The 26,543-nt window shown below is 37.2% G+C and overlaps 1 protein-coding gene and 1 non-coding gene across 3 annotated transcripts; one reads left to right on the top strand and one right to left on the bottom strand.

Moving 5' to 3' along the window:
- Positions 1–232: 232 nt before the first annotated feature.
- Positions 233–26,543, bottom strand: Serpinb7 (serpin family B member 7). Of its 2 annotated transcripts, XM_052201138.1 has the most exons (7): positions 26,376–26,543; positions 22,576–22,626; positions 21,960–22,076; positions 6,251–6,368; positions 4,098–4,240; positions 2,057–2,203; positions 233–631 (listed from the first exon to the last, which is right to left on the bottom strand). In XM_052201138.1, the coding sequence occupies exons 1-7, from the start codon at positions 26,541–26,543 to the stop codon at positions 233–235; spliced, it is 1,143 nt and encodes a 380-aa protein (XP_052057098.1). The 2 variants fall into 2 exon arrangements, with proteins under 2 accessions (XP_052057098.1, XP_052057099.1); XM_052201139.1 differs by lacking the exon at positions 22,576–22,626.
- Positions 20,479–20,609, top strand: LOC127697973 (small nucleolar RNA SNORA17). The gene has a single exon (XR_007980633.1). It is a non-coding gene; the product is annotated as a small nucleolar RNA SNORA17 (small nucleolar RNA).

Below are 26,543 nucleotides of genomic sequence, written 5' to 3'. Positions count from 1 at the left end.
ATGGATAGAAAGCCAATATATTAGACGAAGGGAATTAAATGGGAGTAGACGTGATAAGAGCAGGGATTGAGACTATCAGCCAGCTACTCAAAAGGATTAAGTCACCAGTATTGTTTGCTGACCATCAATGCACTGAAACAAATCAAAGCAAACCCATGTACTTCCAATTACAATTCTATTCATTTACGATGCTGCTTGATGCCTGTTACTGTATAGGAAACCAAATGGAATTTCAAGGACAAGAGACTTTGCCAGTAAATAAGATGATGTCATTCTTCCTGATGACAAACAGAAAGGGACGGTCTGCTCTAAACACCGTGGAATTAGGAAGCAGCTTTTCAACAGTGTTATTTTCTGTGGCAGCAGTGGCCTCTGTGCCCTCCTCTGAGACCTCTATGAATGACTTGTGCATTAGCTTTGATATATAGAGACGACCTCCAGAGGCAATTCCAGAGAGATCTGCACGAGACTCATCAAAGATGTCTTGCAAGCCTAGGGATTTCAAGTGTTGCCTCATTTGATAATCCTTCTCTATCTTGAACTGGGGGAGAAACACGTCCACATACTGAGATTTCATTTTCCTCCTACTGGTCCAGTCCATTAGATTCTGGAAACTCAGCTTGCTTTCAATCTATAGAGATTTAAAAGTTTGGAAACATACTGTTAGAGGAAGAACAAACTGAGAACTGCAGTGGCATCTGGTGTTCTGTGCTGACAACCTTCTGGGTTTGTCTATAGTAGTGCATGAAACAGATCTGGAGGAAATCACAAAGATAACATGAATACATGTTTTAAACAAGTTACTTGTTTAAGTCATGAGGCTATGACAAGCCATGGCTTGTGTGTATGAATTGACATGTCTGATCTCTGTGCATATTGAAAAAGACAAAGTGGAATAATAGATAGTTAATCAGAACAAGGAGGGATATCTGGGACCATTTGGAGGAAGAAAAGGGTAGGGGAAATGGTGTAATTATACTCTTGTCTAAACTTAAAAGAAATATTTTAAATTTATAAAAAAATAAATATTATTTAAAGTAGAATTAGTCATATTAGTTCTATGAAATATTTTAAATATACTCTAATAAAGTAGCAGTAGACGTACAAAAATAGGGAAATGAGAGATCATTAAAGGAAAACAGAGCTTAGTTGTCATTTAAACCAGTGCTTTCTAATTATTGCCCCATCATGAAAGACATGTACAGTATAAATGTTTATACAACTTGAAAAACAAACCAGTGGAAAGCTGGAGAGTTGGCCTAGCAGTTTGGCTCTCAGCACCCACACATGGCTTACAACTGTCTACACTTAGGTTCAGAGAATCTGATGTCTTCTTACACCACGGACACCAGCCACACATGTGGCACAAACCTGCGATCATGCACAATACCCATACACATAAAGTAAAGATTTAAAGATGAAATAATAAAAGACAAATAAACTTAGGTGGCCTGAAGTGGAGACCCAGAATCCTGTCTCTGGGGAGTAGAGTGACAGATCTCCCAGTATAACAATCACTCTCATAGAAAAACAGAGATTCACAATTCTCCCATCCAACACTTGAGAAGTAGAAGCTAAGAGAGTGAAGCAGATACACTCAAGGTGCAAATCAAGTATTCTTAGCTGTACATCATAGCTTCTTGAAACAATTCACAAATAAACTTGGCTAGTTTATAATGGGAAAGTTTTTTTCATACAGAGTTGAAATCCTATACGTGGAAATCTCTTAAACTAAGATGCCCTGAAATTTTAAAAATACTTTTCATATATATCAAACTTCTATTTTATAAAGGACTTGAACTGACATAGTTCAATGCTCATAAGAAATTTCTATGCATAATCTAGTTTATAGGTAATTTATAGCTTCTTATTCTGAATTTCCCTTTATCTCCTTGATTCTACCCTTCTATAATGTCAATCTCCTTACTACGTAACATGCATGTGCACATGCCTATGTACACACACACACACACACACACACACATACACAGAAAAATAAAACATAACCAAGAGTATTCTGCACACAATAGTCCATTGTAGGGCAACTGTAACTTACTTCGGAGAGGTCATCCTCAGGGAGTAAGATGTACATGCTTATGCCACCATGATATTGAAGCTCAAGAACCTGCATTCGTGGCTCCTGAATGGTAGACAAATTAAACCTCCGTTCTTGATGCATCATATTAACCGCTTTTCCAGGACACTAGAATTCAGATCACAAAGAGGTGTTTACAAGCCTATATCATTTTACTCATTGACCAAATACATGTAAAAATGTGGATTTGGTTAGTAGGCTTTGGAGATTTTCTGACATGTTGCAAGTGTTGATTGTAAGATGCCTTCATCTTAATTAAGTTAGCCCTTTAGTTAAAACATTTCTGCTAGTTAACTTCCGGTAAAGTATCTCATATTTGTGCCTCTAGACCCTCATCTATGTGATAGAGATGGTCTATCTGTGATGAGTGGTCCTCACTGCATGCAGTGGTAAGGATTCTGTGGGTTAATATATAGTTACTAGGTGAAAGATTGCCTTGTTCTCAGTGCATTAGCTGAAATGTTTCTATAAATAATAATAAAAATGAAAATCAATTAATAAATTTTATAAATAAATAAAAATTCAATTAATTTAAAAATACAAATTCTATACTACCCGGCAATACATAATCCTGTAGGTTTCTTCTCACATCAAAACCAAAGTATATACCAGAGCAATAAAATCATGTAATTTAAGAATAAAGTCTTAGGAAAATTAAAAATTTGCATAAAGTGATAGATTACCTCTTTTATTAATGTAAGAAACAATATAATTCTTATCTTGGAGATACCTTTCATAAATTTAGAAATATACAAGTGTAACAAGTTCTTTTTCCTTTTGAAATTAAAATAGACAAACTTGTCAACTATTCTGTAATATCCCTTTTAAGAACAAAATTCCTACACAAGAGGACAGTAAATTCTGTGTCTTTCAACCTAAGGACTCTATCCTTCTAGTAAACTTCTTCTTTTGGGCTTCAAAAGAACATACAGGAAATAAAAAATAACACAAAACCCATCGAGAGGACTGAGAGCGTGCTTGTCTCTAGTGGGGACTGTGATGACTCAGCCACACAGTGCCATGGACTCAGTGAAAGAGGCACACATCTTACAAAGGTATTTCACTAATGCCCTGTTTGTTTGTTACTTTTATTACATGTGTACTACTATTCCCCTCTTTTCACAGCCTTGTAAATTAAAAGCACCAACTGTGAAATTGGCACTCAAGACTGCATAGCATACACAGTTACAAAGCTATCACATAAGAGGATGTGGCCTGCATAATGGGTTTTTAAAAGAAAGTTATATCACTTTTAAAGCTCCAATAGAATCTCAAGACAATCTAGGAAACAGGAATGATCCATGGTCTGCTTTGCTTGTTGATCGTGAGCAACCCATATAATGTGTGGGTGAAAAACGGATGGAAAAATGCAGAACAAGTATTTAGTTCTATACTCTATCCATCCCAGCCGCTTAAGTGCTGGCAAGACCTCTGAAATGTTTTATACTGCAAGTGCAAGAGAGGGCAAGTCAAAGTTGTATTCTACTGTGATTTGTTGTATTTACTTGTCCATATACAGTTTTCAAAGTGTTTCTGTGCTCATCTTTCTTCCTCACAGAGACACTTAAGTCAGGAACTTTGTCAATCAGGCTTTGAATTCACCTCAGGTTTGGTCTTTACATCACCAAAGGCAAGCCACCAAAGGCAAGCCACTGCTGATTGTTACTGTATTTCCATGTTTAAAATGGAACGATACATAATGAAGATGTCAATCCATTTTTGTAATGTGGAACAAATAAAAGTAACACTTCATTTTAAACCTATTCAACAGTATTTCTCTGCAATTAACACAAAATACTGAGTGATTAAAATAAAATTTGTATATCATTTAACTTAATAATGATTTCAAGGTATAGTGAGTCCAACCACATTTAAACTTGTCCAAGACAATAACGTCACCACTTTAAAGCAAGAGAGGGCAATACAGGTAAAATTTGTGCAAAGACCACAATTCTCACTAAGGAATAATTGGGGGTGGGTCCCTTCATGTATATGTACATACCGTGGGAGACCTAAAATGGCAACTGAGGGTCTCACTCTTGGTGAACGCCGATTTCCATTTGCCTTTGAAGTAAACAGCATTCACCAGCACCATGACTGCCGACGAGCTGAGGCTGCTGCCACCCAACACCTTCTTGATTTTGCCTTTTGAAAATAAATTGAATGGAACAAGGCTCATCTGTAGTGAAACACTTTTTTAAATGTGTTCACAGAATGTTAATGGGACATGTTTTTTAAAATATCATTATTTAACAAATAATTCTGATGTTAGTAATAACATTTTAGTAATGAATATGCCTGGTATTTTCTAAACCCTTTAAGGACAGTATTTGATTTAACCCTCATGAAGTCCTTACAAAATATGTGCTGCCATTGTTTTGGTTTCCTCTTAAGGGAACAGAAGCACAGGGCCATTAGCTAATTGATACAGTGATTCAGCAAGAATGTAAGTGTAACAATCACTGTGACTGTGGGAGCCACAGAGATGTTGACTCACTATTCCAGATTCAACCTGTAACACAACCTCATACAGCTGTGAGATGAAATAATGAAGATGTGAGATTCCTATGAAGAAATCAAGCCTCACAGGAGGCACTCAAGCAAAATCTGGAAAATTGCATTTCCAGAAAAAAAACAGAAATTCATATATCACCAAAGGTGACTGATAAGTATACTGAAAGAATTTGTCCATCCAAACAACAAATGAGATGGAGCAGTTTGAAAAGTTTCCAGAAACTTAAAATTAACTTCCACAAGTCTACCTTTTGGTTGTGGTAAACACCACACAAGAGAAGTAAAACCCAAGGAGGTACCCTGTTTAGAGCACTGTTTACAGAAAACTTTTAGGTGACCTCCAAAAGATAACCAGGAGATTTCAGAAATGTCTTTTTCAGAACAATGAGGTCCTAACAGCCAAAGCAGAACTCATCAGCCAACTGTAGAGAAGTCCTGGTGGGTGGGCTTCCCTGGAACACTATGACAACAGTTGCACAGGAAATGACAAGTTGTAAGAAGTCACAACTACCTGACAAACTGAAACAACTGTTTCCCAGAAATAATAAATTATTATTAGCAATCAATCGTTGATCTATGAAAATGATATGATCACCATTTGTCTTAAGATTGAAGTGTGTGGTCATCTTACCCAGACCAATAAACCAATATATCTACTTAGGATTTAGTTTTAAACACAAAATTAGACCCAGTCATGTGTAGGAGATAAAAAAAATATTAGTAAAAGAAAAAATAAATGCAAATATCACTAAAGAATCAAAAGGCCATGGCAACATGACTTTTATCTGGAAAGAAGTTCCTCAAAACACTGACCAAACCACACTGAAACTGTGCAACTACAAGTAGAACCTAATTCCATTCCATTAAAAATTCTGTTTCCTCCCAATTCACATTAGCAAGACTTTTGTTAGTTATATCACTTCTTCTTGAAACTTAAATTATACTCATGAAAGCTTCAAATGGGGGGAGAAATCAAACGCCCGTAACTATTTAATACTATATAGAATGCCACTTAGTTTTTCAAAACCAAGTTGTGTCATTTCTTTTGAATCATTAGTAATATACATATTATATTTGAGATTTGTAATGGGGAGTAAGCCAAGGTGCAGTAATGATATAACGAGTGAAAGGAATGAGCAAAGGAAATGAAAAAATTATCTTCTTGTTCCCAAGAGAATGTGTGTGCTGCTAAATGGAGTGTAAATCACATGGCTCATAGTTATGAGGTGAAGAAAAACTCACATACATGAATAATATTAACAGTTCAAATCAGAATCTACCACAGGTAAATAAGTAATATTAGCTTTAGAATCATTTGATTAGCAACACAAAAGATTAATAGGTTTCTGTGTTTTATATTAGAGGAAAACTTTGCCTAAAATTCAGGTTTCAATTGTAAAAATATCATAAAGTGTTACAATTTTTCTAAAATTACTACCTTTGCCAAATGTTATTCTGATAAAAAACATTTTTAAAATATTGAAATCAATCAAGCAAATGGTTTAAAACAACAACAATCACTACTTTGGATTAGGAGAGACTATTTTTATATGCATAAAAATTTTAATGTCTCAAGTATTCTGATCTTAATATTTACATATAACTGGCAAATAGTGTAAAACATAAAGATGTGTCACTTGCCATGTGTCTCTTTCTCAATCCATTTATTAATTTTAAATCTGGTTTCTTGTATATCATTTGTGAAGTCAACTCTTTCCACCTTAGCATCATATAAGTTTTCAGCACAGTCAATGTAGTTCTGCAAATAAAAATAGTGATTTTGTGTTAATAAATAACACTGACCAAGTACAAAAAAAGAAAGGTGAAGTTGGTTCTTGATTCCCACTATATCCAAAAAGTGAAGACATGACCAGAGCTATAAAACAGGCTAATAGTGAAGATGATGTTGAATATCAATTTTACTTTTTCTGGATTGAATTGGGCAATGATGGCTAAAGCTCACTACCTCAGCTTCAACATGTCTTTCTTTCTTTCTTTTTTAAAGATTTACTTACCTATTATATGTAAGTACTCTGTAGCTATCTTCAGACACACCAGAAGAGGGCATCAGATCTCTTTACAGATGGTTGTGAGCCACCATGTGGTTGCTGGAATTTGAACTCAGGACCCTCAGAAGAGCAGTCAGTGCTCTTAACCGCTGAGCCAACTCTCCCGCCCCTCAACATATTTTTCACATCATAAATATCCCACTGTCCTCACTATCTACCCTTCTAGCTAAAAGGCTTTCAAGGCTACTTATCATATATAAGATCAGGGCACGAACTCTGAAAATAGCCTAAAAGGCTTTATACCTCATTTCCTCATTTCAAGCTTTCTCTTCATATAGGTGCTCTGGTTACACCAGATTCCTTATACTTCCTCTAACAGTTCATCCATGTGTCTCACCTTACTGCAAATCTTGAGCAACACTCCTTCCACTCCAAAGCTCCTCATTGTCAGCAAGTATCCTACTTGTTCACAAGCATTACTACTGCCTGTCAATAAGAGACATTTCCTAAGTCCTTCCAGTGGCTTATAACAATGTCTTCACTTTCGTTTAAAAAAATAAATTAGCACCTGAACACATGTATAGAGCACACTGTGGTAACTTGATACATGCATTTAACGTATAACTGCCAAATCATGATAAGGGGCAACATCTTTTCAAGCATCATTACATCAGTTGTCACAATGTGTCTTACCTGCATTTAAAATATTCCAAATCTTCCATAAGACATGAGATTCTCTGAAGCTGAGACCGCACATGCTTTGTTTACTACTGCATTCCTGACATAAAATTCACTGATTTTTTTCTACTTTGAGTGTTCAAAAGTAAATAAATTTAATTTTATTACATTGCCCAATTTATCAGCATTCTAGAAATATAGCAAACACATGCATAAATACTTTGTAACAAAGATTTTTATATCTGGAAGAAAAATATTTAATATAAGCTATATTGGTCTAAATTTACCAGCAGTTATCCTAATAAATACAATACAATGTTCTATACCAATGATGAGGACTGTAGGGCCATCTCTGGTCTATCTGCAAAATGAGATTGTCAGTATATGGATCAGATTTTTCATTTACAGACTAACTTCCATCTATCCATCCATTCATCTATCCATCTACAAATCTACTCATAGACTAATTGCAATGATTAATTTTAAAACTCCATCCACATTTAAAGAAGTTACTATCATAAAGGTAAGCTGTCAGCAAGAAGAAAGCCTAAGAGAGGCAGGGGATGGGAAATTACATAGGCACTACTGTAGTCTGCCACTTTTAGGTAGCCCTGGAAGAGCTACAAGCCATTTGATACTTACACATTTTTCTTTAAGTTCAATTAACTGCCATATCAATCTCTTTCCAAGACTATCACATTTTTAAAAAGAGTTATTTGTCCAAATAAATCTTTTCACAAGGTCCCTAACTCCTCTACATCTATCACTATGAGCTAATAGTGTTATATTCCTCTGTGCCACAAATCATTCCAGAGTGTTTCCTTTGTCTTGGAAAGAGAAGCATCCCATCTCTTTCCCAGGTGAAACCTCATACCACAAATCCTTTCTGTGATGGCTCCTTTTTGTCTATCGACTTTATAAATTTGAAGCATCAGACTAAGAATAGAAAATGTCTACCCCAGTATATGAGGGTCTCATCCAGTGCCCAACAAGTGTAAATGCCAGCAGCATCAGAGCAAGAGGGAAATCCTACAGCTCGCACAGACTGGGACAATGACCATTGTGACCTTTAGATTCCAAATGAAACATGGGCTTTGCTTTAGTGTGGGTACTGACGACTTTTTACCCAGGACCTCTCAGTTTATTATGTTGGGACCTCTCTGCCTCCACAGTCAAGTGAGTCAAGTCCTTTTAATAAATCTTTCTGCACCCAGTTATTTCTATTCTCTGAAGAATACTTGCTGAAGCACTCACTAGAATGAAATCCAACTATTTATCCTTATCTTTCCCAATTCCTCTATTAGAGTCTTTCCACAGACAATAGGATTCCCACATTTTCTATTATCAAAAAAGATTATAGACTTCTTTTATTCTCGGTTTATTTTCTTGATGGATGTTTTTTAATTGCAGTAATACTTTGCTACTTCTTCAGCAGCATGTGTGCCTGCACAGCTCCATACTTCCCATTTTAATGACAATGGACTCAATTTATGAAACTGTAAGCAAGCCCCCAATTAAATGTTTTCTTTTATTATAATTCCCTTGAGTCATTGAGTCTCTTCAAAACAAGAAAACATTGATTAAGACAGAAGTTGGTACCAGTAATGGAGTATTACTCTGATAGCCCCAACAATGCTGTTTATTGAACAAATGTGGACTTTGGGGCTTGTAATTAGGAAATCAGTTGAATGCTTTAAGAGTGTCTTAGTAGGCCATACTAATAGAGGCATGGATGACTGGTGCTGAGAGCAATGTATGGTATGACAGTCTGACTCAAGAGGTTTCACAGAAGAAGAGATTTGTAAGTGGCCTAGAGACCATTTGGGTGATATTTTGCTGAAGAATGTTGCTGCTTTCTGCCTTTAACAAAAAAAAAAAGCCTGAAGTTAATTTGATATGTTATAAATTAATGGCATTGGCAGAGGAGATTTCAAGACAGTCTAGTATCTACTATGGTTCTTGGTTATTAGTGGTCACTCTTATGCAGATCTATAATGAAAAGGAGCACGCTAAATAAGGAAAAATACAAAATGTAGAGTTTGAGGAGAAAAAGAGCACCAGGAAGTACAATGGAGCTAAGCTCAGTGCTTGAGATATCAGGTTTAAAGAGAACCTGAAGCTAAATGGAATAAAGGACCTGGAGGCAGACCCCAGACAGCTAAGCTTCTAACTTATGCAAAGCAACAAATGAAACGTTTAAGCAGTGAAGCAAACCATTTGCAACAGAGCTGAGGCAAATGTGACTGAACAAAGAGGGTAAGGTGCCGTCCCAGCAAGCCATACAAGTTGGCAGCACTAGCAATGTGATTCTGGCCTTAATAGTTAAATAGCAGGTTATAAAATGCTTCTTCTCAGGAAAAAAAAAGAGGTGCTAATGCCAGGCTTATCAGGAATATTCCTTCATGGAAGTCCAGAGACATGGAATAGATGTAAAGGAGACCTGCTAACAGGGCATGGAACAAGCCCACAGTTGTTGTAGTCAACAAAGTGGAATGAGGTTGGAGATCTGAAGAGCACCTTGATATCAGACATCGAGGTATGGAATTTGGAATTTGCCAGGCTAAGTTTAGGTCTTGTATTTTGGTCCCATATTTTCTTACTATGTTCTCTTCCCTCCCTTTTGTAATGATAATGTATATTCTCTTCTATTGAAGGTTAAAAGTATGTGATCTACTTTTTATTTTGACTATTTCAGGGGGTTAGAGTTCAGAGATTGCCTTGAGTCTCAGAGGAGATTTGGAACTTTTGATTATAGAACTTTTGAGCTTGGACAAAATATATGTTTGCATTGTGATATAGATACATATAAGCCTATTGGGATTAGGGAGTGGAATGTGGTGGTTTGAATATGATATACTTGAATTTCTTTTTTTTTATCCAATATATTTTTTATTTACATTTCAAATGATTTCCCCTTTTCTGGCCCCCCCACTCCCCGAAAGTCACATAAGCCCCCTTCCCTCCTCCTGTTCTCCAACCCACACCTTCCCACTTCCCTGTTCTGGTTTTGCCTTATACTGCTACACTGAGTCTTTCCAGAACCAGGGGCCACTCCTCCGTTATTCTTGTACCTCATTTGATGTGTGGATTATGTTTTGGGTATTCCAGGTTTCCAGGCTAATATCTCCTTATTAGTGAGTGCATACCATGATTGATCTTTTGAGACTGGGTTACCTCACTTAGTATGATGTTCTCCAGCTCCATCCATTTTATGCTTGAATTTCTATTCATCAGGGAATGTCACTATTTGGGAGGGATTAGGAGATATGGCCTTGTTGGAGTAGGTGTGTTCTTATTAGAGTAAGTGGGTTACTGGGTGTGGGCTTTGAGGTTTTAGAAGCCCAAGGTATGCACAGTGACTTTACTTCTTCCTAAAGCATTAAGATCTAGATGTATAATTCTCAGCTTCTTCTCAAGTTTCATGTCTGCCTGCATGTTGCCTTGGTTCCTGCCATGATGATAATAAGTTTAAAACTCTGAAACTAAAACTACTAAAACTCTAAGCAAGCCCCCAATTAGGTGTTTTCTTTTATTATAATTGCCTTGGACTCAGTGTCCTTTCACAGCTATAGAGCATTGACTTAGACAGAGATCAAGGATTACACTTATTCCTAAATTTATATTTAGTAACTATTTATAAATAAGACTGTTTTGTAGATTTCTGTTTCAAACAGTTTGTATGTATGGTTTAGGAATGCTACTTAGTATTGGTAAATTGACTTTCCAAACTATAATTTTACCAAGTATTTAGGAATACTAGTAGATTTTTGATGGAACCTTTAGAGATAGATAACTAGATGACAGAAAAATAAATAAATATGGTAAATATATGGTAATATATAATGGATGGATAGATAGATCAATCAATCGATCAATAGACAGAAAGACAGACAGATAAATAGAGATGCTTGACATAAAGACATGTGATAGGTGATAGACATCACATCATTCTTTTGAACAGTTTTCATTCTGAGTAGAGTATCTTTTATTTCTTTTTCTCGAATAGACTTTTAATATTATATTTAATATTACCTATAAATAATGAGAGTGACCATGATTGTCTTACTACTCATCACAAACCAAATATTTTTAATTATCTTTGAGACAGCAATATACATTCTATCTCTACATAATTTACTACAAATTATTACTGTACACAATTAGTTTCATTTTTTAATGTGATAGACTTTTTTATACTATATATTTTTTATTTACATTTCAAATGATTTCCCCTTTTCAGGCCCCCCACTCCCAGAAAGTCACATAAGCCCCCTTCCCTCCCCCTGTTCTCCCATCCACCCCTTCCCACTTTCCTGTTCTGGTTTTGCCCTATACTGCTACATTGAGTCTTTCCAGAACCAGGGGGCCACTCCTCCATTCTTCTTGTACCCATTTGATGTGTGGATTATGTTTTGGGTATTCCAGTTTTCCAGGCTAATATCCACTTATTAGTGAGTGCATACCATGATTGATATTTTGGGACTGGGTTACCTCACTTAGTTACCTCTCTAACTCCATCCATTTGTCTAAGAATTTCATGAATTCATTGTTGCTAATGGCTGAATAGTACTCCATTGTGTATATATACCACATTTTTTGAATCCATTCTTCTGTTGACAGATACCTGGATTCTTTCCAGATTATGGCTATTATAAATAGGGCTGCTATGAACATAGTGAAGCATGTGTCCTAATTGCACGCTGGGGAAGCCTCTGGGTATATGCCCAGGAGTGGTATAGCAGGATCCTCTGGAAGTGAGGTGCCCAGTTTTCTGAGGAACCTCCAAACTGATTTCCATAGTAGTTGTACCAGTTTGCAACCCCACCAGCAGTGGAGGAGTGTTTTTCTTTCTCCACATCCTTGCCAACACCTGCTGTCTCCTGAATTTTTAATCTTAGCCATTTTGACTGGTATAAGGTGACATCTCAGGTTTGTTTTGATTTGCATTTCCCTAATGACTAGTGAAGTTGAGCATGTTTTAGGATGCTTCGAAGCCATCCAAAGTTCTTCAGGTGAAAATTCTTTCTTTAGCTCTGTACCCCATTTTTAATAGGGTTATTTGGTTTTCTGGGGTCTAACTTCTTGAGTTCTTTATATATATTGGATATTAGCCCTCTATCTGATGTAGGGTTGGTGAAGATCTTTTCCCAATTTGTTGGTTGCCAATTTGTCCTTTTGATGGTGTCCTTTGCCTTACAGAAACTTTGTAATTTAATGAGGTCCCATTTGTCAATTCTTGATCTTAGAGCATATGCTATTGGTGTTCTGTTCAGGAGCTTTCCCCCTGTACCAATGTCCTCAACGGTTTTCCCCAGTTTCTTTTCTATTAGCTTCAGAGTGTCTGGATTTATGTGGAGGTCCTTGATCCATTTGGAGCTGAGCTTAGTACAAGGAGATGAGGATGGATCAATTCGCATTCTTCTGCATGCTGACTTCCAGTTGAATCAGCAGCATTTGTTGAAAAGGCTATTTTTCTCCACTGGATGTTTTCAGCCCCTTTGTCAAGGATCAAGTGGCCACAGGTGTGTGGGTTCATTTCTGGATCTTCAATCCTGTTCCATTGTTCCTCCTGTCTGTCCCTGTACCAATACCATGCTGTTTTTAACACTATTGCTCTGTAGTATTGCTTGAGGTCAGGGATACTGATTCCCCCAGAATTTCTTTTGTTGTTGAGAATAGTTTTAGCTATCCTGGGTTTTTTGTTATTCCAGATGCATTTGAAAATTGCTCTTTCTAACTCTATGAAGAACTGAGTTGGGATGTTGATGGGTATTGCATTGAATCTGTATATTGCTTTTGGCTAAATGGCCATTTTAACTATATTAATCCTGTCGATCCATGGGCATGGGAGATTTTTCCATTTTTTGAGGTCTTCTTCCATTTCCTTCTTCAGAGTCTTGAAGTTCTTGTCATACAGATCTTTCACATGTTTGGTAAGAGTCACCCCAAGGTACTTTATACTGTTTGTGGCTATTGTGAAGGGTGTCATTTCCCTAATTTCTTTCTCAGCCTGCTTATCCGTTGAGTATAGGAAGGCTACTGATTTGCTTGAGTTGATTTTATAACCTGCCACTTTGCTGAAGCTGTTTATCAGCTGTACGAGTTCTCTAGTGGAGTTTTTTGGGTCACTTGGGTAGAGTATCATATCATCTGCAAATAATGATAGTTTTACTTCTTCCTTTCCAATTTGTATCCCTTTGTCCTTCTTGTGTTGTCTAATTGCCCAAGCTAGTACCTCAAGTACAATATTGAAAAGATAAGGAGAAAGATAAGCAGCCCTGTCTAGTCCCTGATTTTAGTGGGATTGCTTCAAGTTTCTCTCCATTTAGTTTGATGCTGGCTACCGGTTTGCTGTATATTGCTTTTACTATGTTTAGGTATGGGCCTTGAATTCCTGTTCTTTCCAAGACTTTAAGCATGAAAGGATGCTGAATTTTGTCAAACGCTTTTTCAGCATCCGATGAAATGACGATTTGGTTTTTTCTTTGAGTTTGTTTATGTAGTGGTTTGCATTGATGAATTTCCGTATATTGAACCAACCCTGCATCCCTGGGATAAAGCCTTCTTGATCATGGTGGATGATCTTTTTTATGTGTTCTTGGATTTGGTTGGCAAGAATTTTATTGAGTATTTTTGCATCGATATTCATAAGGGAAATTTGTCTGATGTTCTCTTTCTTTGTTGGATCTTTGTGTGGTTTTGGTATCAGCGTAATTGTGGTTCTGTACAAGGAGTTGGGTACTGTTCCTTCTGTTTCTATTTTGTGGAATAGTTTGAAGAGTATTGGTGTTAGGTCTTCTTTGAAGGTCTGATAGAATTTTGCACTGAAAGCATCTGATCCTGTGCTTTTTTTGGTTGGAAGACTTTCTATGATCCCTTCTATTTCTTTGGGGGTTATGGGACTGTTTAGATGACCTATTTGGTCCTGATTTGATTTTGGTATTTGGTATCTGTGTAGGAAATTGTTCATTTCCTCCACATTCTCCAGTTGTGTTGAGTATAGGCTTTTGTAGTAGGATCTGATGATTTTTTGGATTTCCTCAGTTTCCGTTATTATATCCCCCTTTTCATTTCTAATTTTGTTAATTTGAATACTTTCTCTGTGCCCTTTGGTCAGTCTGGCTAAGGGTTTATCTATCTTGGTGATTTTCTCAAAGAACCAGATCCTGGTTTTGTTGATTCTTTGTATTGTTCTATTTGTTTCCACTTGATTGATTTCAGCCTTGAGTTTGATGATTTCCTGTCTTCTTCTCCTCCTGGGTGAAGTAGCTTCTTTTTGTTCCAGAGCTTTCACATGTGCCATTAAGCTGCTAGTTTATGCTCTCTCCCGTTTCTTTTTGGAGGCATTCAGGGCTATTAGTTTTCCTCTTAGCACTGCTTTCATTGTGTCCCTGAGATTTTGGTATATTGTGCCTTCATTTTCATTAAATTCTAAAAAGTCTCTGATTTCTTTCTTTATTTCTTCTTTGGCCAAGGTATCATTTAGTAGAGTATTGTTCAGCCTCCATGTGTATGTGGGCTTTCTGTTGTTTTTGTTGCTATTGAAGACTGCTCTTATTCCATAGTGATCTGATAGCAGGCATGGGATTAGGTTGACCTTCTTATATTTGTTGAGGTCTGTCTTGTGACCAATTATATGGTTGATTTTGGAGAAGTTACCATGAGGTGCTGAGAAAAAGGTATATTCTTTTGCTTTAGGGTGAAATGTTCTATAAATATCAATCAAATCCAATTGGTCCAAAGCTTCAATTAGTTTTACTGTGTCCCTACTTAGTTTCTGTTTTCCTGATCAGTCCATTGAGGATAGTGGAGTGTTGAAGTCACCCACAATTATTGTGTTAGGTACAATGTGTGCTTTGAGCTTTAGTAAAGTTTCTTTTACAAATGAGGTTGCCCTTGCCTTTGGCGCATAGATGTTCAGAATTGAAAGTTCTTCTTGGTGGATTTTTTCTTTGACCAGCAAGAAGTGTCCTTTCATGTCTCTTTTGATGACTTTAGGTTGAAAGTCAATTTTATCTGATATTAGAATGGCTACTCCGGCTCGTTTCTTAAGACCATTGGCTTGTAAAATTGTCTTCCAGCATTTTACTCTAAGGTAGTTTTTGTCTTTGACACTGAGGTGTGTTTCCTGTATGCAGCAAAATTTAGGGTCCTGTTTCCTTATCCAGTCTGTTGGTCTATGTCTTTTTATTGGGGAATTGAGTCCATTGATGTTAAGAGATATTAAGAAATAGTGAATATTACTTCCTGTCATTTTTGATGTTATTTTTATATTTGAGTGGTTATCTTCTTTTGGGTTTGATGAGAGAAGGTTACTTTCTTGCTTTTTCCAGGGTGTAGTTTCCCTCTTTGTATTGGAGTTTCCCTCCTATTATTCTTTGTAGAGCTGGGTTTGTGGAAAGATATTGTATAAATTTGGTTTTTTCATGGAATATCTTGCTTTCTCCATCTATGGTGATTGAAAGTTTTGCTGGGTATAGTATTCTTGGCTGACATTTGTGTTCTCTTAGAGTCTGTATGAGATCTGCCCAGGATCTTCTAGCTTTCATGGTCTCTGGAGAGAAGTCTGGTGTGATTCTGATATGTCTTTCTTTATATGTTACTTGGCCTTTTGCTCTTACTGCCTTTAATATTCTTTCTTTGTTTAGTACATTTGGGGTTTTGATTTTATGTGACAGGAGGTATTTCTGCTCATGTCCAGTCTGTTTCGAGTTCTGTAGGCTTCTTGTATATTCGTGGGTATCTCTCTAAGTTAGGGAAGTTTTCTTCCATAATTTTGTTGAAGATATTTGCTGGCCCTTTCATTTGTAAATCTTCACTTCTCATCTATACCTATAATCCTTAGGTTTGGTCTTCTCATTGTGACATGAATTTCCTGGATGTTCTTGGATACAAGCTTTTTGTATTTTGCATTTTCTTTGACTGTTTAGTCAATGGTTTCTATGGTATCTTCAGCATCTGAGATTCTTTCTTCCATCTCTTGTATTCTGTTGTTGATATTTGCATCTATGGCCCCTGATTTCTTTCCAAGGTTTTCTAGATCCAAAGTTGTCTCCCTTTGTGATTTCTTAGTTGTTTCTACTTCTGTTTTTAGATCCAGGATGTTTTTTTCTCAGTTCCTTCATTTGTTTGTTTGAGTGTTCCTTTAATTCTTTAAGAGATTTTTGTGTTTCCTCTTTCATGACTTCTGTAATTTTACTCACTTTCTCCTGCATTTCTTTAAGTCTTTTTTTTTTTTTTTTTGCATTTCCTCTTTATTGGCTTCTATCTCTTGAGCCTTATTCTCCTGAATTTCTTTAAGTGATTTTTGTGTTTCCATTATACGGGTTTCTAGCTTATTCATGGTCCCCTGTATTTCTTTAAGAGATTCATTTATGTCCTTTTTGTGTTCTTCTAGCAGCATCATGACCAGTGATTTTAAATCCAAATCTTGTTTTTCTGGAGTGTTGGAGTCTCCAGGACTTGCTGATGTTGGAGAGTTTGGTTCAGACGCTGCCATATTGCCTAGATTTCTGTTAGAAGCGTTCCTACATTTGCCCTTTGCCATCTTATCTCTGAAGTTAGTTGGTCTTGTCTCTGGCTGATGTTTAAGCCTCCTGTGAGGCTGCAGGGCTATTTCTGCAACACTGGATGGCTGGGTTTCCCCTGTCACAGATTGCTGATGTGCTGCCCTCCTCTTGGGTGCCCTTGGAGCCCTAGTATACCTTGCCCCAGATTGTGTCTGTGAACCAGGTGATGCCCCTTTGCTCCTTCAGGGAGTGTTGATAGTGTCTGTTGTGGGGACCTTTTCTGTGGGAATCAGCAGAGTGTTGATCACTGCCAGGCAGCCACTCCCCCAATCGGGTTGGTGCACACAAGGCTAGCCTAGCTGCTCAGGCCCTGAGTCTAGGCAAAAGCCTGGCAGGCTTAGGCCTGAGCAATGTTCGCTTCAGGCTATGACTGTTAACTGGTTCTGTCTGGTAGCCTAGTGGTGTGTGCCTGCTCCCTGAAAGTGCTGGGAGAGTCTGCCTGGCTAGTAACCTTCTGGCTGGGTTGACACACAGGTGGCCAGACAGCCCAGGGCCTGGGTGCAATCCAATGCCTGGCCGGCTTAGACCCCCCTCTATGTTAGCCTCAGGCTATGACTGTTAGCCCTGCTTTGCCTATTAGAACTCTCTGGAGTCCCGTAGCCAAAATGGCAGTGCGCGCTGGGACAGACTGCTGGGCAAAGAACCTCCTGGCCGGGTTGGCACACTGATGGCCCCAAGAATAACCCAGGGCCTGGGTGCAGGCCAATGCCTGTCGGGCTTAGACATTCGCTATGTTGGCCTCGGGCTAAATCTGTGTACCTTGGGCTCTCAGTTCTCTCTGGCATCCGAGAGCCAAGATGGTGGAGAGTCTCTCATAACTGATTGGTGGGAGGCAGAGTTCTGATGTGGCTTCAGAGCGGTGAAAGACGCTGTAACTCCTCCGCAGCTTGCAGCCTGGCTGGCCAGTGATGGTCAGTGGTAGCGGGCGCAGGGCCTGCCAGGACCTTGTCGCCTTGGTTTCACTGCTGATGGCCCTTCTGCTGGACGAGCTGCTGCTGCTGCCTCTTGCAAATTTGGTTTCTTAATACCTTTTTCTGCACATATTGAGGTGATCATATTCTTTTACCCCTTAATTTTATTCATGTGGCATATTGTATTTATTGATTTATATGTACCAAAAACATCTTTGCCATTTTAAAACACTTGGCCATTTTAAATGATTCTTTTAATAGGCTGTTGATTGTTATTTGCAAGTGTTTTATTAAAGAACTTAAAGTGTATATTCCAGAGAGAAATTGGGCATGAATTTTCTTTCCTACTAGTGTTCTTGTATATCTTGTGAGCAATGGCCTTTTAATACAGGTTTGGAAGTGTTTACTCTTTAGGTTCTTTCTTTTTTTTGTTTCTCAAAGATTGACAGTTCTGTAAATACATGGTGAGCTCAGGCCCTCCGGAGCTTTCCTTAGAAGGGCAACTTTTCATATATAAATCAGTATTATTCATTACAATTATCTTCGAGTTTCCTGTTATTTTGATTCAGCATTTATAGATTGTATATTTCCAAACACTTTTATTATTTATTTTAAATTATATGATTTACTGGCATATAATTGTTCATAAAGCTCTCAATATTGCATTACTTCAATGTCACTTGTACTATCTTTTTTGCTTTTGGTATTATTTGAGGATGATTTTCAAGCTACTCTAATTAAATCTTTGTCAATTTTATAATTGTTCCTCTTTCATCTACTTAATTTCCACATGCTATAATAGTCTTCTTTTATATTCTTTAATAAATGTTTCATATGTTAATTGTTTTCCAATTCATTGAACTGTGATATCTGGTTTATATTCACTTTTATCTTTTTAAAAACGGGTATTTACTGCTACAAATTTATTTCTTTAATTGTCCTTTTCATATTACATAATCTTAAATGCATTATGTTTTTCATTTTTAACATAATTTTTATTTTACTTTTAATTTCTTTCTTTACTCCTTGGATGGGAAAAATGCTCATGAGCTATTATATGGAACTATTGTGATAGAACTATAGAACTTTTACAGTTCATTCATATACACAATGTATTTATAATGATAATGAAATGATAATATTTATTCATATCACCCTCTCTTATCTCCCTTCCTTTCCTTCTGTGTCTCATACCCTTTCCAATCTGTTTCTTCTTAGTTTAATTTTTTGTTCTATTATTTTGTCTTGATTTTTTAAAAAGAGTTGCAAGTAATAGTACACATTTAGCTATGAAACATAAATGCTGGAGGTAAAGATGCATCAAGAGCAATGTAATGCCTATTTATATTGCTCATTATAAGAGAGCAAATAAGGAGCATCTAGCAGCATAAAACATGATGCTCTCCTGAGAGCTTAAATTGTATAAAGTTGATCTTGGCACTTAAGAGAAGGATGACCCATCACACAGCTGTGGAATCACACAGAAATATGAAAGACTTCCTTGAGGACATAGAAATTATGAGTACATCACTTATCTATATAAAAAGACAGTAGATTAAAATAAATGTAATAAAATTAGGATCCTCAAACAACTTCAATTTCAAGGATCATTACAAACACTGACATACAAGAAGATAAATATAAAGCAATAAGAAAATAATGAAAAAACAAGAAAAAGTGTCTATTTCTATAAAAATTTAAAAAGAAGGAAGTTCTAGGAAGTATGTTAAATGTTCAGAATAAGTCACAAAGGGAAACCTAGCTCAGACTGTAGACTGGTGATTCAGTAGCCACTAGTGTGTGAGCAACTATACATTTAAATATTTCTCTAGTTACTAGTTAGTAGCATGTGCACGATCACTAAGGTAATCTGCAGCAATGATCTGGATTTGCAAGGCTGCTTGGGGAAGGAAGACACTGTTTAAAGAATGGCTGTAGAATGGATCAATGTGGAATGAGTTATAACAATGAATCCACTGAGAAAGGAGAAAAGTCAAATGATTGAATAATTCAAAAATGTTGAAGAATTTGTGGGGATGTTAAAAAATAAGAAGCATAATATTCTTTAGCCAGAGGTTAGCAACTTGCTGCTGTAGATTTTAGACAGAAACTATCTTTGCATGTTGTTTAGTTTTGAATAGGTTTGGTGATTAAATTACTAAAACATCATGGAGAAAAGGGTGGGAAACTATACAGATAACTGTGGGAAGAGCATCCACTGGGGTAGAAGGTCCCAATTCACAATAATATTGATGATACCCAAATTACATGGTATCTCCTTTACAGAAATCTGACCCAAGACATATTTAGCATATAGCAGAAAAATAGGAAATAACATAATCAGGAGTAATGATCAGATCTTTATTTTTATTAATAATCAAATATCAATAAAAAGAACAATATAAAAACAAAATGGAGTTTATATAGTTTGGAAATTTGTTATATTTAAGTTCAAGAATAGTTTTCAGAATCACTAACCGTGGGAGCTGCATCGAGTGCTTAGACTTTAAGAGTACTTGCTAACTTTTCAGAGGTCCCAAGTTCAGTTCCTAGCACCCCTGTTGGGTGAACCACAACCCTGTAATTACAGCTCTAGGGGATCCAATGTTCACTCCAGCATACTTGGGTAATTATACTCATGAGTACATCTCCCCAGAAAGACACATGTGTATAGTATAGACATCATTGAAAATAAGAGAGGTTCCATTCCTAGAGTTTTGCAGGTGATGAGACTGTATCCTGTGTGGATCCATAGTTGACAGAGATGAGAGAGTCCATGTCTACACTCAGTGTTCTTACCTTCGAACATCTGAATGATTAGTAGCTTAAAATTCTCTAAAAAAGGAGAGCCAGAGATGGCAGTGAGTCTGGCACCAGAAGTACAAGAGAGGGAGCAGGGCTCCCAGGGTGGAGACTTAGAAGAACCCAGCCTAGCACCATGGACCCAGGTGAGAATGTGCCTGAGATAAATGACAGTCACATGGGGCCACTCGGGTGGGCCCAGACATGGAGCTAGTATAAACTGACCATCTGTCAAGTTCCCCCGCAGGCCTAGGGGAGGGGGCAGAACATGCCTGAGTCAGGGAAAAGAAGTACATATAAAACTGTTGTAAATAATTGCAGAGTAGACAAATGGTTTAACCTTTCCTAAATACTGCATGAGCTAGCAATCTACATGGGAATTAAAAAATCAAATATGGTAAACACAGAGTGGCTTTCTGAAAACTTCATAGAAACCTTTTGAAATGATGGAAAAATAAAACGTGGCTCCCTAGTTGGCAGGATACCAAAGGATTTGGGAGTGGTTCTGGGGAGGGCAAAGAATTTGAGTGGGTGACAGTCAGAGGGAACAGTAATGGTTGGGTGGAACACAGAGAGTTAGCAAAGATACAGGAGATTTATCCAGTGATGTCATAGAGACAGAGTTTTATAGATGGTTGGTTAAAGAGTGGACAAATAGAAGGGAGATACGTTCCCAGAGAAATATGGGAAGTGTGGCTGCTTACTAGTACTAACCAAGTGAACAGTTTCTGATCATCATAGTAATGAAGGTTCCAAAGTAAGCTTAGTGCAGTAGCTTAGGAAGTATAATCTGTACCTCATAGCCTTTCAGTAGGCTAGGTGCTGTGATGATGTATTGATTCACAATGCCATTCAGAAATATTAGTCAACTGACTAAGAGTAATATTAGTCAAATATTACTCTTGCTAAATCTGAGCTTCTTCTCTGCCAATGTCTACAATGGCTGGCCTTGTTTGGCTATACATCCCTGGGAAGAACTCATGTAAAAACATGGGGATGAACAACTAGAGCCTCACTGAGAACAAACGGGCAAACAGGGCCAGCACACTGGGAATCACACCTGTCTCAATACACCGGAAACTCAAAGAAAGATCATCCCTGTGGTAATAGACTCCCCTGTCTGTACCATGACCACTTCCTGTTACAGTCTAACATCACTACACTAACAATGGCCTTTGTCTTTGTAGTCTATCAGTTGAACCATCCTGAATATGGGGGTTTATTGGGTAAAAAGGTGATAATATGAAGACCATAGCAGCAGCAATGATAAGATAACATTGTTTTGCCTCTTAAGACAGTAGAAGACTTTATCGTATGATAGATTGGACAAGATTCAAGTCTAAAGTGAATGTATCCATCTGAGATTTGCAGTTTTACTCACCTTGTGAAAGTCAAACACTTTTTCTGCAAAAATTCCATTGACAATGCTGAGTTCATAATCCTTATGAGATGAGTTTATATCAGCAAGAACTCTTTTCAATTGATACTGAAGTCCTGGCTGTTATCAAACAGAGGCATACAATCACTTAACATGAAATAAATCACGTATATTAGTCTATAGAAGAACTGCAAATTATTGCTTCAAACGCAGAAAGCAAATCCTTATACGTTTCAGGCTTTACCCTTCCTCATCATATTGTCTGCAAACAAACTGAAAAAAGTTTAGTAAAATGAGGTTGTCAATAGGACACTATCAATTAGCCCAAAACACATACTAATTAGTTAGTCAAGAGATTAATTTATGTATAAAGGACAGAAAAGAAAGTCTGATCATCAATATTTCACTATAGCCTAGCAAACAAACAAAATATTAGTAAATTAATAATTATCAAAATTATATTTGATAATCTTTTATAACCATATTTGAAATTTGGCATAGTAGAAGTGGATTTCTTTGCTTTAATAAACTAGAAAACATGAAAACATATTGAAAATATAGGCTTTTTCTCCCATTTAGTTTCTAATTGTTTTTTCTGTAAGAAATATGTTCCCTTTACCTGATTGTTATAAGAGTTTCCTTGTCTTGATGGGGTGTAGAAGTGCAGTGCCTGTAGATATGATAAAAACAATTACTGTCAGAATTGGATCAGTTAGCAAGAGACTTTGAAAACAAACCTCTTTTCTGAAAACAGTCGTCTAGTGTCAGTTCAATGTCACTAGTGTCTTAGAGCTTACTTTTCTCACGATTCCAAATGAATGTCAATGCCTTCAGCAGAAAAACATGGCCTCTACTTTTCATCTTTATTTCATTTTTTCCTGTTCAACATACTAACTTATCTTAAATTACCCATGATTGAAGAATTTGTATTAATTTAGTAAATTTTACTGTGATGTTGCTTCCTCTAAGTGTGATCACTGAGGTTCAATGCACGCACAGGCACTGAAATATTCTTTCTCAAAAGTCCTCAGATTTTGTGTGTTGAAGTCTTAGTCTCCTGAGTTCTGGTTGGAGGTGAGAATTCTGAAAGATGATGGGATCATTAGATATCTGAATCCCTCAGTTGCTTAATCTAGTTCTGGATTCCTCTTTTCAAGGATTTTTGGGAAAGGGATTTGACAAAAGACAGCGTTCTCTGTTTCATCTCTTGCTGCTGTGAGGTAAATGACAGTCCAGCAACTGTAGCTAGAAACCTATGAAACCATGAACCTAAATATACCTGTGTGCCTTAAAGGTCAATTTTCCCTGGTATTTTGTCACAAGAAAAGAAAGTTACTAATGGAGGTACAAATAATGCACAATACTTTTCAATATGGTCCATTGAAACAATACCTCAATGCTCTCTACAAGCATTGCACAACACAAACCACAGTATTTGGGGGCTTATGGAACAGCCAAGCCTCACTTTAGTGGTTCATTGGAGCATTTGAGTCAGTGTTCATTAGGTCAGCAATTCATGGGTTTATGTAATGTTTCCTTAAATCTTGCCTACCAGAATCTGGCTACTAATAATGTATTCTTTGAGCTAAGCTTATGAAAATTATACAAATATATAAAAGATTCTCCTCTTAAGTTTTGAATAAACTTTTAGCAATTAAATCTATTTAATGTTATTTGCGTTTTTACACTGATTTAGTTACACTAATTCAGTCCTAGTTAGCAGGTGAAGATCTGGAGCACTGTAATTCTGACTAGATACACAGCCATTTTATCCGAACATACAAATATGTTGGTTCAACAGTAACACTACCATGTCTAGAAGGGCGTGGGGAAAAACAAAGAGAAATACTAGAATTTCAAATGCTTTATTATAAGGCTATTTCTTCCTTTTCGCACTGGAAACATCTCAAATGCTACTTTTATGCTGCCATAACCTATTATGAACATGAAAGAAGATCAGAGATTCTTTGTCTTTTTAATAAGTGGTTACCAAGTTAACCAGGATAATGACAAGGATGGAAAACCCTGCCATGTGAGTTTCAAGATCCCCATATTAAGCTATGAGGAAGGAAGGAGCCACGAATGTAGTTTCCCTAAGGCTCCTGTCTAAGTACGCATGCCAAGTCATCACATTGCCATTCCCCTTACAGAGTGCTCCAGTAGGAATGCATACCACAGTGATTATTTTTAAATGCTTATTGGAAAATCCAATAGGATCTTAGGAAACACAAGTTTGTGGAACTTGTAAATACAATTATAGTCCAAATTAATGGTATAATGTGAAATAGTGAATAGAAATTTAACTTGGGAGAGAGGAGCAAATGGAAGAGAAATTCTTGTTCTTTCTGTGTTGGGGTATATAGGAAGGTTATCAACATCAAAGTCAAGGGAAAATTATGAGGCAAAATATACAACTTTGTAAACAAAGTCAATCACAGCAAAGCATATCAGGAAGCAAGGAGGTTTAGACTTTGAGGAAAGGACTACCTAAAACCAAAGGATTGACCTCTGGCCTTTCCACTGTTGCAGACAGTAGCAACACTGAGCCAGGGAGTTAATTCACTGGGTAAGACACTCACTACACGAATATAAAAACTTGAATGTGAACCTTCAGAACTCACATAAAACTGGGGTCCAGAAACTCACAAGTCTAGAGACCTAACACTTCTCCAGGGATCTGGAGTGTAGAGACAGGAGGATTTCTGGAAGCTTGCAGCCAACTGGCCAAGCATTGTATGGAGTTTCCCCTGGATCTGATATTGATAACTTTCCATAACAAGCAAGAGATTCCATCTCAAACAAATGGGAAGTGAGGAACAGTATCTCAGATTATCTCGACCTCCATACACATTATGTATACCTACACTTTCATGTGAGAACATACACAAGGATTTCAAGGAATAATAAAACAAAACAATAAAGGTGAACATAATCAAACTGTGCATCCAAAGAAAAATGATCACTGGTTCTTTGAAAGTGCCTTTTAGAGACACATGCAAGGAAGCTGTAAATTGTGACTTCATCGAACAAATCCATCTTCTCTGAAATGCAAATGTGTGCTTCATACTGCCAAGGAGAATATGCTCTACAGAGGAGCTAACAGGGCTAAGACTGACCCTGGAGGGTAATTTCCAAATTGGTATGTCACAAAGGACTAAAACTTTGCATAAATATTTTTGACTGTAGTTGATGTTTTCTTCTCATGTTTCTTGTGGGCTAACACAGCAACAACTATAGAAATTCATGTGTAAGAGTGAAGGATGATGCTGTAGAAAGAAGTCTCTGGCCAGACAGTGGCTTTTTCAATTCACCAGAGCACAGTTCAAGGAACCTTACTTTCAAAGGCCAGCCAGAGTTTGCCACACAGTTGGCTTGGTATTCCCACCATAAAAATCAAGATCATGATGCTACTTCAGCATGTTACTGAGAATACCAAATAAAATTATGTTTTATAATAACAGAAGTGGTTGTCCCAGAGGTTCTAGTTAAGGATGATGTCAACAGTTAATTGTCACTGGTATTGCCTTGTATGACGCTCTGCCACCTCAGTTGTCAATTCCTATGTCTCTCTAATGAACTGACAGCACTTCAGTCAGCTGCCTACTTGTAGCAGACTCATTGATGCAGAGATAGAGAAAATCATTGCAGTTTAAAGACACACAGAGACAACACTCAACAGTACTGGACTAAAATAATAGGGACAACTGGAATAAAAAAGAGATGACTTCTGAGTCTGTAGAAATAGCTGGGCCTGGCAAGATAGGTTCTGTTGACTGGATGAATTTCAATGATGATTTCTTTGGAGAAGAGAAGAAAGCCTTGACTATAGCTCTTTAGAGCTGTGTACAAGGGTGCATTAATAATCACTTTCTGAAACTGGCAAAGAAGGTGGTGGTGGCAAATACTGTTCACATAGCCTTCCATTATCTAGATGCCTGCGGCTGTCATTTGTGTCCGTGTAACCTATGTTTAAACTAGGATATCAGGTTGTGGTTGAGCACTTGCTGAGCAAGTATGAAGGTCCCATACCCAGCACTACAAACAAGACAAAACAAAAAAACAAATAGAGGACACTCTGTCAAGTTCTATCATAGTTGTGTCTATTAATCTGTGGCTCTCAAACAGGATATGCCTAGAGAGCTTTCCAAAACTACAATAAGTGACCCACACCCATATCTATAGCTCTCAGTTCATCCTAAGAATTTATATCCCCACCAAGTTGTCCAGATGATGCTGCAGTTGCTATCAAAGAGAAAGGACTCTGAGAAGCAGTCTGTTGAGTAAAAGCAACCCAAGATTTATTTCTTCTTCCTCCCAGCTGAAAATCAAGGAGTGGAGGCAACACCCAGTACTTTTCATGAAATATTTCCCAGAGAAAACAGTTCATTCCTAGGATTGATTGGAAAGGGCAGCACTAACCTTGTCAATCTGACGTGCACAGTCACCTCGAGCACCCAGACGGATTAGTGTCAGGGCAGTGAAGATGCTCAGGGAAGAGAAGAATACATTTCCATTTCCTTGACTACTATCCATCTCTCTGAATAAGTCAAAGCCAAATTCTGCATTTGCTGCAGCAAGGGAGGCCAT

The sequence above is a fragment of the Apodemus sylvaticus genome, chromosome 12 (assembly GCF_947179515.1).
Source record: "Apodemus sylvaticus chromosome 12, mApoSyl1.1, whole genome shotgun sequence".
Lineage (NCBI taxonomy): Eukaryota > Metazoa > Chordata > Mammalia > Rodentia > Muridae > Apodemus > Apodemus sylvaticus.
This window is presented reverse-complemented; position numbering and strand designations above follow the sequence as displayed.

Coding starts and splice junctions, on each gene's coding strand:
- Serpinb7 (XM_052201138.1), bottom strand. CDS start 26,543: ATGGCCTCCCTTGCTGCAGCAAATGCAGAATTTGGCTTTGACTTATTC. Junction 4,241..6,250: donor GATTGAGAAAGAGACACATG/GCAAGTGACACA, acceptor TATTTTCAAAAG/GCAAAATCAAGAAGGTGTTG. Junction 2,204..4,097: donor GCCATTTTAGGTCTCCCACG/GTATGTACATAT, acceptor TCTGAATTCTAG/TGTCCTGGAAAAGCGGTTAA.